Genomic DNA, 12,500 nt, shown 5'->3' with positions numbered 1-12,500 from the left:
CCCCTGTGCGAGGGGTAATTAGGGGTAATTAGATGAGCAGGTAAGAGCTTTCCACGGCAGCATGGACCTCGACGAGCCCGCCACACCGGCCGCTGAAAGCCCCGCCCCTCGAGGCGAACGCCGAGCACCAAGCGGCCGCGGTTACGGTAGTCACGGCGACGGGCGAGCCAGAAAGCGGGGCGGCGACAGAAACCGATTTCCCCGCCTCGTCCCCGGCGAAAGAGGCGCTCAGAAGCACTCCCGCGGTGGCCCCCGGCCTCAGACCACATCCAACCGCTTCCTTTCATTTCTTAAATTAAATTTACATTCATTTTTTATTATTTATTTATATTTGAACGACACAGTTCTTCAACCGTAAGACGGCTCCTTTCCCCTCCCTGGCGATACAGGACCCGCAGGCCAATGAGCTGCGCCCGTTTGCAGAACCTCATTTGCATGAGCGAGGCGAGGAAGTCAAATCAGAAACGGGGGGAGAATCACCACCGCGAACGTCCCAACAGGGCCCAGCCCTGAGAGAGCTTCTCTACCTCTCTGTTTCTCTCTCATATCTCTGTTTCTCTCTCATATCTCTGTTTCTCTCTCATATCTCTCTGTTTCTCTCTCATATCTCTGTTTCTCTCTCATCTCTCTGTTTCTCTCTCATATCTCTATTTCTCTCTCATATCTCTGTTTCTCTCATCTCTCTGTTTCTCTCTCATATCTCTGTTTCTCTCTCATATCTCTCTGTTTCTCTCTCATATCTCTGTTTCTCTCTCATATCTCTCTGTTTCTCTCTCATATCTCTGTTTCTCTCTCATCTCTCTGTTTCTCTCTCATATCTCTGTTTCTCTCTCATATCTCTCTGTTTCTCTCTCATATCTCTGTTTCTCTCTCATATCTGTTTCTCGCTCATATCTCTGTTTCTATCTCATATCTCTGTTTCTCTCTCATATCTCTGTTTCTATCTCATATCTCTGTTTCTCTCTCATATCTCTGTTTCTCTCTCATATCTCTGTTTCTCTCTCATATCTCTTTTTTTCTCTCATATCTCTGTTTCTCTCTCATATCTCTCTGTTTCTCTCTCATATCTCTATTTCTCTCTCAGATCTCTGTTTCTCTCTCATATCTCTATTTCTCTCTCAGATCTCTGTTTCTCTCTCATATCTCTATTTCTCTCTCATATCTCTGTTTCTCTCTCATATCTCTATTTCTCTCTCATATCTCTATTTCTATCTCATATCTCTATTTCTCTCTCATATCTCTATTTCTACGCGGTCTCCTTCGTTCAGAGCACGCTCAAACGCATCTCTTCGACCTTGAGGACGGGTACGACACGTACAGGCCGCCGACGCCGCCGCGGAGGACCGGCAACGTGCTCCGGAACCCGTCGGAACATTCCGCACAGCTGCCGAAAGCTGGCGGCCGTCCGTCCGTCTCCTCCTGCGGGATTGTGGGAAGAGGACGCCCGAGTCCCGGCATCGCTCCGACGCTCGGAGCGACCCGCCTCCCGCAGGGCGTTCCGAAGCCTCTCCGGCGCGCCGCTCCCGGTTCCCGCGGCGATGTCCCGGGACACCGCCGCGCTCGCACGCGGACGCCGAGAGGACGCACAGCTGCGGCCCCAGCGGGAAAATCCCGCCATTTCAGCGCTGCTTCACTGGAAGGTTATTCTACACGGCGCGAGAGAGGAGCGGTTTGTTTTGTTTGTTTTTTGACACTGAGGGTGGGGATTTATCCTTTTGGGGGGGGATGGGGGGGGTTGGGGGTCGTATTATGGCCTGCTGAGCGTCAGTCAGAGTGTGTGTGTGCGCGTGTGAAGGGGTTATCTGTCGTCCGTGGGTGTTCATTTGGGGGGTGTGGGGGGTTTGGGAGAGATGAGCTGACACTGATGCCAGCTGATCCTTCGCACGCCGCGCCCAAACAGGAAGCCGCTGCGCACAGACGCGAAAGCGAGGCTGAACACCCGCGACGTCTGAACCGATCAGCGTCAGCCGCGCCGCGTGTCCCTCGCAGGCCTCCGTACCCGCAGGGGAGCAGACCGACCCTCTCACCCTCTCAGATTCAAACATGATATGACAGCGTGTGGCTGAACTGGAAACGTCAGACATTACATCAACACCACCCCCCCCCCAAAACCGCACACTCCCCCTCCTTCTCCCTCTGTGGGGAGGATTGTCCCAGCTGGCTTGCCATAGTGCAGTACCTGCACGAGGTGTATGAGGGTGGTGAGGAGTGTCCTAGCGGGCTTGCCGTACCTGTACGAGGTGTATGAGGGTGGTGAGGTGTGTCCTAGCGGGCTTGCCGTACCTGTACGAGGTGTATGAGGGTGGTGAGGTGTGTCCTAGCGGGCTTGCCGTACCTGTACGGGGTGTATGAGGGTGGTGAGGTGTGTCCTAGCGGGCTTGCCGTACCTGTACGAGGTGCATGAGGGGGGTGAGGTGTGTCCTAGCGGGCTTGCCGTACCTGTACGAGGTGTATGAGGGTGGTGAGGTGTGTCCTAGCGGGCTTGCCGTACCTGTACGAGGTGTATGAGGGTGGTGAGGTGTGTCCTAGCGGGCTTGCCGTACCTGTACGAGGTGTATGAGGGTGGTGAGGTGTGTCCTAGCGGGCTTGCCGTACCTGTACGAGGTGTATGAGGGTGGTGAGGTGTGTCCTAGCGGGCTTGCCGTACCTGTACGAGGTGTATGAGGGTGGTGAGGATGGCACAGCGTAGCATGTTGTGTTCCTCCGACTGCTTCCACAGGAGGGGGAGGTACTGCACCAAGCAGCCCACGTAGGGCCGAATCTGCAACAGAGAAACACTGTTAACACACCACACGCTCACACACACACACACACACACACACGCATACACACTGTGGTTCTCTGCCCTTCAGTAGCCCTGCAGTTGTGTAATCGCGTTTCGTTTCTTGACTTCTCACAGCCTGACTCACAGTTACAATTAGCACCTTTCAGCAGGAAGGTTCCGGGAAGAGATTCATTGGAAAAACAATAATGACAACAAAAAAAAAACAAACAAACAAATAAATAAATAAAACGCGTAGACTTGGTGCCCGGGCCTGAGGGAGGCTGGCAGAAGCTCTCTGCTCCCCGCGATCAATCAGCGACACGAGGCCATCCGTTCCAAACGAACCCAAGCTCCACACTTCACCCTCCCCGGCCTCCCTCTGGTTCACGGCTTAGTTAGCCGCAGCGCTAACGATGTCGCGTGTGCGCTCGCCGGTCCGGGCATGTCACTCACATTAAATCACGCGGCTGCACTCAACACATGACATAACACAACGTGACATGACATGACAGCATAATGAGGAGAGCAGGCCATTTAGCCCAGGAAGGCTCGCCCATATGTGCTCTTACAGTGTAAGTGACTCCGGTTAAGGGCGTCCGCTCGATGGACGTAAAAGCGCTGACTGTGCACACACCGACGGGGCAGAGGCGGGGTTAGCGTTTAGCTTGGTGAACCGTTTGTTTAACAGGGACCGTGCGCAACATAGCAGTCGCGCCGGAGAGTTAGCCAAGTCGCTAATTAGCGTCGGTAGTCCCTGGGCCGGAACAGGTCACTAATGCTAATGACTCACCACATGTTCTGCCAGCCAGAACAGACAAGCACAGCTGGGTGTAAGTTACAGGTAGATTTCTGTTAGCGTAGCAGACGCAGAGCCCGCTAAATGTGTTCAAGTGTAGCTCTGACGCAGAGGTGGATGCTCTCTGGTCTGTAAGGTGAGCTTAGACGGGCTGAGCGGCTCGTTCTCCTCATCACGCATTCTGGTGCTCCCGCGCTTGCTCGAGAGAGGAAATTAAAGAGCTTGTGTTTTTTATTCAAAGAAACGCGAGAAACAGCCGCTCGGCCACCCCGAGGCACTCTGGGTAAGGCTTCTCGCCGACGCACGGCTCCGGAGGACATCGAAGAGACGAGCTCACGAACAGGGGCGGATATCCAAAATCAGGGGGGGAAAAAGAAAGAAAAAAAAAATGCTTAAAAATGACTCATTTAAAAAAGAAACCCGCTCAGTAATCCACTTACAGCTATCTTCGTACGCCATGCCCGCAGGATATCTGCTCTTTCCGGAAGACTAGACGAATTAGCGAAATCTCACACGACGCCGCACTCCGACACAAAGGCGCTTTGACGGGTTTAGGAGAGGACGCAACACAAAACCTCAAACGCTTTAACGAGGGTTCCGATTTCCCCGCAGAACCGCCGACGGACGCGGACACACAGATAAAAGAGGGGGTCCGCGGAGGACCCTGTTTTCCGACGGAATTCAGCCGAAGCGGAACCCGGCGCATCGTTCAGGCCCGTTCTCCATCGGGGGGGCTATGAGGAGAGAGGCGCGGCCCGCTAACGTTCAAAACGGAGCGCGGCCGTGTTACCCTCCCGTCGACGGAAGAATTCAAACGAAAATACGATTTCCATTATCTGCAAAACGACAAACACAAACACAAACACCCGGACCGACGGCGTCCTGTCTGAGGCGGCGATGCTGAAAGTTCAGTCCGATTAATCTCCGCGGCGCGGTTTTGAGAAGAACCGCCGTTTAACGCCAGGAGTGCGCGCTACGCTGACATTCACACTCCGCCACCTGTCATTATCCGTTTCAAAAATTGATCACATGAAACACCTGCGGGGACTTGTCCGCATCAATCAGGCCAAGTTGATTGGCGTGCCGACGTGACATTCATTACATTACGTTTACGACGCTCATTACAATTTAGCAGATGCTCTTATCCAGAGTGGCTCACGATGCTGGAGAGGCGTAAGTGCTTTTTCCCCTGATTAATATGAGAGACGGCGCCAGACCCTGCTAACCGTGTGCCCACATCAGCAAGTACACGCGGCAGGTAACTTCGTTAAAGCTGCAGCGCGCTAACCAATTATGCTAACGTTCTTATCCTTGACAGGACTGTGTGCGCAGCCATTTCTGTGCTCGCCTTCGCCTCAAGTTCCCACAAAGTCATTTCCCATGATGTCTATGCGATGTTTGTGAAATGGTTGATGGGAAATGTATTACAAAAGAAAAACTGGGAAAAATGTACAGGTTTGATGTAGTCAAACCCTTAAGTTTTCCAGTTTTGCCCGAAGAGTCAATCAGGCACTACTCCTGACCCCGACCTAACACGTTACCCTGGGAAACCGCCCTCCTGCGATACTCCTGTTTAATCAGGACCATGACCCCTTGACCCCTGACCCCCCGGCACACGCTCACCTGGACGCTGACCCTCTCGATGACGCAGGAGATGACGTGCAGCACCTGCATCTTGGTGTCGCATTCGGTCACCTGCTGCAGCAGCTGGAAGAGCAGGCCGAAGATGGACTCCAGGTACTGCCCCAAAAACAGAGACCAGATCAGGGTATCAATCACCGTGAGAGTGCTGATCAGAGTATCAATCACACAGAGTACTGATCAGAGTATCAATCACCATGAGAGTACTGATCAGAGTATGAATCACCCTGAGAGTACTGATCTGAGTATCAATCACCCTGAGAGTACTGATCTGAGTATCAATCACACAGAGTACTGATCAGAGTATCAATCACTATGAGAGTACTGATCTGAGTATCAATCACTATGAGAGTACAGATTTAAGTAATTATCACTAGAGTCCTGGGGCCTCTAGTGATAATTAAATGGTGTGTGTTCTGTGTAATCACACAATAAAGTTTTATTGTCATGCATTTTGAATTATGTCTCATCACAGGCTGATATGTGCTGCGACTCAATTGATAGCAGGAATTATTATTAATTCCTGGCTATGGGAGAGTAACCTTATGAAACTGGGGGGTAAGTGCCTATTTCGGGAGGGCGCTGGTCCCCCAATAATGCCAGTCACGGGTACTTACGTTTCGCCAGCATGTAGCAATGCGATTCTTCGCACCCACTTTAATATCTGACCATTTTATCTCTTTTTCGGTTCCAAAATGGTTCGGCTGCCGCGGCACGCTGCCACTTCGCGAAGTTTCTTTTATTGGTTATGCCAACAGAACTACTTCCGCCAAACAACACCGTCCATCTGTCCCCTCCCGCTCGAAACGAGCTTTCGCCATTTCACACTCCGTGAAGTTCCCCTTCTCTGTTCTGCTGTCTGACTTCTCCATTTTCCCTGACAATGGCTTGGAATGACGAGCCGATGCATGTCATGCTCACACTGGCCGTCCCATTAAAGCACTTACGGTTAATTGGGGGAGTCACGAAGGCGGGATACGAGGCTCGTGCACGTCCGCGAAATTTCAAGGTGACCGGGAGAAAACAGCGTGCGGGTCAGCGCACGGACGGTTTTATAAATCAGAATAATAAATAAATAAATCGGTTTTGTTTCAAAATGTAATATGCCTGGTCTTCATCCACATAAAAGGACCATTTAATTTCCTCTCTCCCTCTCCCTCTCTCTCTCAGCAAGCAAACCTCATTAACCTTAAACGACACACGAGAAAGAAAGGATAAAAATAGGCACTTTTTTAATAAATAAAAAAAAAAAACAGAGAAATTGTCAGACTCACCGGTAGGAACTGCTCGGTCCTGAACTCGAAGTCGTCGACAGGTACGGACGTGTTAAGGGCTTCAAGCTCAACCTCAACGAGAGGGGTGACCGGGCTGACATCGCCATGGAAACTTTGGAGCTGGGGGGTGGCGGGGAACTGGACTCCCCAGGGGCACCGTTCAAAAACTGTGACTTAGCAAAATGTGGAGGTTGATAACTCCAACACACAAGGGGTGGGGGCAGCTTTACAAACACACAAACTCACAGGGCCCATCGAAAGAGATTTAGAGAAGGACCGAATTAAGATCAGTGTTGCGCTTTTAGCTGATAATGCATACGGTTGGAATATGGACACAGGCAAACTGACCCTAGATCAGCTCCCCCTACTCTGATTCCCTTAAAGAATTTAAGAGCCCTGTTTTAGGATCGTTTCATTTCCCTTTTATTTCCTTGTTTAACTGGAAACTGCTGACGTGCGGTGAGTGTTCTGGCACAAAATGGCTCCCATGGCTCACTCAGGATTCTGTTACATGGGTGGGTGGGTGATGGTGGTGGTGGTGGTGGTGGGGAGTTCCCTCCCCTGATTAAAGCACTCTGAGCCCAAGCCGTGAAACGCGCTATACAGAAACGCGACCGCGGCGTCGCTCCGCGAGTTAAAGGATATTCAGCTTCAGAGTGGTGGCAGTCTCAATCCGAACCTGTGGAGGAAAAAGAACAGCGACAAGAGCCTCAGTTAAGCAGAAAGGATTTCACCCCATAAATCCACATCCACACCAAAGCCACGCCTACGCATTTCCAGGGGCGGGGCCCACTGGCAGAGTGACAGGCCAACTTGACGTGGGGTTGCGTTAAACCAGAGGAAAAGCTGTAATCGCGTTTGCGTGTTTTGATTTGTTTTAATAACCCCAGTGAACGTCATTCCAGTCAGTGGGGAAAGGTGTGAAGCAGACAGGACGTGTGGGCAAGGAGGACCGAACCTGATCACCGCTTTCAATGAGTCTTCAGCCCTTAATTATCCAATCAGACAACTCCTCTGTGTCATTCGATATTTTAACTTCATTTAGCTTCAGGCTGGTGAAAGGCAGCTCAAGGCCGTTCGTCTGTCCCTGTACGTACCGCAGGCTCATTCCTCAGGTGTGCGCGTCTAACGGAGCCAGGCGATTGGCGGAAACGGACGCCTGCGAACACGCACGGCATTCTGGGAATCGAGTCGCCCACATCTGCTCTCGAGTTCCGGTCTCATTCCAGGTGAAACGACGGCGGGATTTGAGGACCCAGCGCGGGCGATGACCCCACCCTCCCCTGCCCCCGCCCGGCCGCAACAGGAGGGGCAACAGCCCCATCTTACCGCCGATTCTCATTCGCTAGGATTGGCGCGTTCGCGGACTGTTCCGGATTGATAGCCCGTCGGCGGCGGCAGACGACCCCGGCTCACAGGCTACCGACGTCAGCGCCCCCCCCCCCCCCCCCCCCCCGCGGCGCCAGACGCAATTACGCGCCTCGAAATCGACGCCCGGGGACGCCGCCTCCGACAGACGGCTCCGTCCGAGCTTCCCCCCTCACCAAAACGGCCGGGCTCCGCCCCCCTTCCTCCACCTGCCGGCGCGCGCCGGGACGGCGGGCGGATTAACGGCGGCCAAAAGAGGAAACGCCGGCGTTATCTCAAAGCTCCAAGCCGGCGAAGAAAAAAAAAACGCCCCCGGACATCGTTCCGGGTCAGAAGGCGGCAGATTCCTTAATCCTGCCGACGCGCGGCGCGGGCGAAACGCGAGCGGAGAGAGCCTTTTAACTGGGGACCCGCTGAGAAGGCCGGGGGGGGGGGGGGGGGGGAACACACACATAAATCTGACGCGCGACAACATTTAGGAGGAGGCGATGAGGCGAGCGAGAGAACAGGAGGCGGCGGGAAAGGGAGCGGCAGAAGCGAGGCGATGAACGTTAACGGCGGAAGTGAGCGAAGCTGGGCCGCGCGCCCCAAGGCCCAGAGTCCCTCTCTCTGACTGGCACCTGCCCATCAGGATCAGGGTTTTTAATTGGACGGTTAATCTCGGCTGGGGGCATCGAGGGGCCTGCCCCCCCCCCGGGGAGACGGCGAGGGTCCGGAGAACGAGGTCACCGGTCCCGAGGGGCGGAGCCTCCACCGATTGGCTCACGGGGAGACCTGGGAGGCCGCGCCTCTGAAAGAACGTGACAGAGGAGACCGCGGAGGAGACCGTCAAACTTCCCAACTCTCAAAATTTAAGATCGGGTCGCGCCGCGGGCCTGCTGACGGACACCGCGGCGCGCGCTGTCAATCTCGCCGTTCCCATGGCGATGCCACGTGCCAGGAGCGCTGGCCTGGTTTCTGCTGCCCCCTCCCATCTGTTCGCCTCCGATACGAACGATCATTCGCCGCCAGACCGCCGTATCTGGAGCAGAACTCAATACGGCCCCCCCCCCCACCCCAGTGCATTCTGGGAGAACCCATCAGCAAGCGCCCCGCCACCCAAACCCAGCCTCCCCTCCTCTGCTGGGGCACATCTGACCGCCTCTCTCATTTGCCCCTTGGGTAAATACCGGCCGAGCAGCCAAGGGGGCGAAACAAGAGGAGGCGCCATAAATACACACCCGTGTGTGTGTGAGAGTGTGTGTGTGTGTGTGTGTGCGTGCGAGAGTGTGTGTGTGTACGAGAGTGTGTGTGTGTGTGCGTGAGTGTGTGTGTGTGTATGAGAGTGTGTGTGTGTGTGCGTGAGTGTGTGAGAGTGTGTGTGTATGAGAGTGTGTGTGTGTGTGTGTGTGTGTGTGTGTGTGTGTGTGTGTGCGTGCGAGAGTGTGTGTGTATGAGAGTGTGTGTGTGTGTGCGTGAGTGTGTGAGAGTGTGTGTGTGTGTGTGTGTGTGTATGAGAATGTGTGTGTGTGTGCGTGCGTGTGTGTGAGAGAGTGAGTGTGTGTGTGTGTGCAGAACTGCAGGTCTTAATGCCCACAGAGCTCATGTTCTGATTTCTCACTTTTTCATCTCTCCATCTCTCAATTGCTCACTCTCTTTTTCTTTCTCACACTGTGTTCTCTCCTCTGTGTGTGAGAGAATGACAATGTGTGACACACACTCTCTCACTCCCTCTCTCTCTCACACACACACACTCATAGTCTCATTGTCTCTCTCTCTCTCACACACGCACACACACACACACACACACACACACACACTCTCTCACTCATAGTCTCATCGTCTCTCTCTCTCACACACACACACACACACACGCTCATTCTCACACACACACACACACACACACGCACTCCCTCACTCGCTTTCCGAACACACAGTTTCAGAAGTCCCTCTCTCGGTTTCAGAAGACAGAGCCGAGTTCTTGCAGGGTCAATTTGGGGGAGCGCTGGCTACACGCTCTCTCGCCCTCTCTCCTGATCCGCTCGGTGCGAGGCGGTCGTCGAAATTCCTCCGTCTCCGACACCGCCCTCCCGCGCTGGCGGGCTGCCGCTTTGTTCGGCCGGAAAGGGGGGCTTATATATCCAAATATAAACCCCAAAAAAAAAAAAAAATCTTTCAAACGTGAAGAGCGCTCCTTTAAGGAGGTAATCGCGTCGCCGGCGGGGAATCCTTCCGGAAGCTGCGAGCCGAGCAGCCGCGGCGGTTCGTCAGCGCTGTAATTATCCCGCCCGTCTCCAGGCTGCGGAGGCTTTGATCTGCTCGGCCCTTTAACGCAGCGAGCGCGTCCGTTCGTTTTTTCGTTCGCTCGTTCGCTCGTTTGCGGGCTCCCGTCTCTCCTCCTCCTCTTCGGCGGGGGGTCGGATCAAAGGGGCGCTCGGCTCGGGCGATTACCCGGCTCCTTCCCGCCGACGACGGGGCGAGAGAAACGCGCGGGAGGGGCCGGCGGGGCGCGTGTGCGTCCTTTTTGAATTCCGCCGATTGTTTCCGCCGCTCCGGCGGGAAAGCGCCCGCTAGCTAGCCGTCTTCGCGCGGTTCGATTTCGAACTCCGCGGCGCCGGACCGCGTAACGGCTGTGTCTGAAGCGAAAGTTACGGTCGAATGTCGAGTGAACGCAGGCCGGGACGCTTGACCACAGCGGTTCTGGCTAATTGGAGATTCGGTTAGAGCCCATGGGGGGGGGGGGATTTGAGGCTTTTCTGAGTTTGTAAAAGAGATTAACAGACTGACCTACGGGGGGGGGGGGGGGGGGCGGGGTGCGGCTCGGCCCCCAGGACACCAGACTCTCAGCCCTACGTACTCATCTCCCCGTGCATTTTGGGGGCTCGATTTCCCCCAAATCGTGCAAGGCTGTTAAAATCACTTCCCAAAGTTTTTTTAAACAGAAGGGAAGAAATGCTTTTTTTAACATAAACAAAAAAACTGTCTGATGTCGCACGATTAAAAAAATGCACTGATTCAATAACCTAAAACGACCAGCTGCAAAACACACGATCACCACGAGCCCATCATCATCATCATCATCGCTGCTCGTCTGAAGATAAGCGAGCGCGGACGGGAAGAAGGGAGGGGGAAACGGACGAGAGAAACAGAAGCGCGTTTTAATAAGCGCGGTACGATGTGTTTGCAGAGAGCGAGCGGAAGCCCTGACAACGCACGTCCTCACGGACGCGCCCAAATATTTATCGGGGCGAGAGAGAGAGAGAGGGGCGGTGGTCCGACTGGGCCCTTGTGTGCCTCCGCAGGTGGGCCGCCAGGCCCCTTTTAGCGAACCCGGGCCAAAACTGACCCGCTATGCAGCAGCAGGACGCCAGCACCTGTGTCTTTGAGAGGACAAATACAGGTTAAAAATAAACCCGATAAGCCCCCCTCCCGCAGCCCCCCCCCCCCCTCTCTGATTACGCTCTCTGCACCTGAGCAAACAGGGGCGCTGAAGGAAGCGCGTCCACTGTGCGGAGCGAGCACCGCTACCCGCCGCCGTCGCCCGGCCCGCAAGGGAGGCGCCGTGATTGGTCAGACACGGCTGGGGGAACTCTGTCCCGGGCCAGCGTGGTCTCGGGGGGGGCTTGATTCCCAAACGGATGAGATCGTTAGCCTGAATCAAGTACCTCGCATTACATTTAGCTGACGCTCTTATCCTGTCTGACATGCATGAGTGCATAAATACAGGTTTAGGCAGAGCGTCACCACTGATGACACATTCATACAAGAACCTAAAGAGCCACAGCTTGTGCAAGAGATCAACCCTTTGAAGAGCAAGTTTTTTTGGAACGGTCTTTTCAAATTTCTAAGTCAGTGTTCTAGAACTCCACTGCTACTGCTCAGTTACCAGTAGCGACTGTTACATCAGCAATAGAATGTTCAGTTAAGAGCATTCTAATCACATATTTGTGACCTCACACCTTAAACTGGGTAAAGTGGCACACCTGTTTGACAGCAGAGTGTGAGATGCGCAGACAGCATCAACAGCAGGTGTGTTACTGTAAGCCCATAATAAATGCTCTTCACCAAAGCTCAGCCTTTGGTTGAGCCAAGACACTGTCTAACTGTTTAATACCGTTAATTTAATAATCTCTAACGGCCAGCTGCAAGCGCAGGATCACCGCAAGCTCTCACTCCGCCCCTCGCTGCTCCCGGGAAGGTGAGGCGAAGGAAGAGGGGAGAACAGGTGTGTTTACAGACTGCGGCACAAGCCAGGCAGTGACTCAGCTCTCCAGAACGACGGCGGGGGGCTCGCTCCACTGCTGGGGGGGGGGGGGGGGTCGGAGAGGACAGGAGGGGAGGGGCCCGTTAGGGAGGGGGTGGGAGGGGGCTGAGGAGGGCGCGCAGGGTTTTCGGGAGGAGAGCCAGGTGCGAGGGCGGGCGAGGAGAAGCCATCTGCGTGAACGGATGACGGCGGCGGATAATGATGATGACGGCTTCACGCCCGAGAAGGAGAGCGGCGGTAAAGGATGGGGTCGCGTCCCGGGGAGCAGACACCAAGCTGGAGTGCCGCGGTCCTTTCAGGAGCCGGGCTCGTAACCGTAACGACCCCCCCTTTCCCCACCGCGGGAGCCCCTCCCCGAAACTCAGGAACTTTTCTGCTGAACTCAGGAACTGAAGCCCTCATATTCCACTGGAG

At 54.5% G+C, this 12,500-nt stretch overlaps 1 protein-coding gene across 2 annotated transcripts in view; it reads right to left on the bottom strand.

Annotated features, from left to right (window-relative positions):
* The window catches only part of ipo11 (importin 11), a 110,718-nt gene that overhangs the window by 42,801 nt on the left and 55,417 nt on the right, over positions 1-12,500 (bottom strand). For both annotated transcript variants that reach the window (XM_035380251.1, XM_035380252.1), the window contains exons 17-20: positions 7,121-7,154; positions 6,476-6,516; positions 5,184-5,300; positions 2,648-2,761 (exon numbers count right to left, since the gene is read on the bottom strand). In XM_035380251.1, coding sequence (XP_035236142.1) covers positions 2,648-2,761; positions 5,184-5,300; positions 6,476-6,516; positions 7,121-7,154 — 306 coding nt within the window. The remainder of the gene's footprint in view (positions 1-2,647; positions 2,762-5,183; positions 5,301-6,475; positions 6,517-7,120; positions 7,155-12,500) is intronic.

The sequence above is a fragment of the Anguilla anguilla genome, chromosome 10, assembly GCF_013347855.1.
Source record: "Anguilla anguilla isolate fAngAng1 chromosome 10, fAngAng1.pri, whole genome shotgun sequence".
In the NCBI taxonomy this organism is placed as follows: domain Eukaryota; kingdom Metazoa; phylum Chordata; class Actinopteri; order Anguilliformes; family Anguillidae; genus Anguilla; species Anguilla anguilla.
Note: the sequence above shows the minus strand (reverse complement) of the source record. Positions and strands in the feature narration are given on the sequence as shown.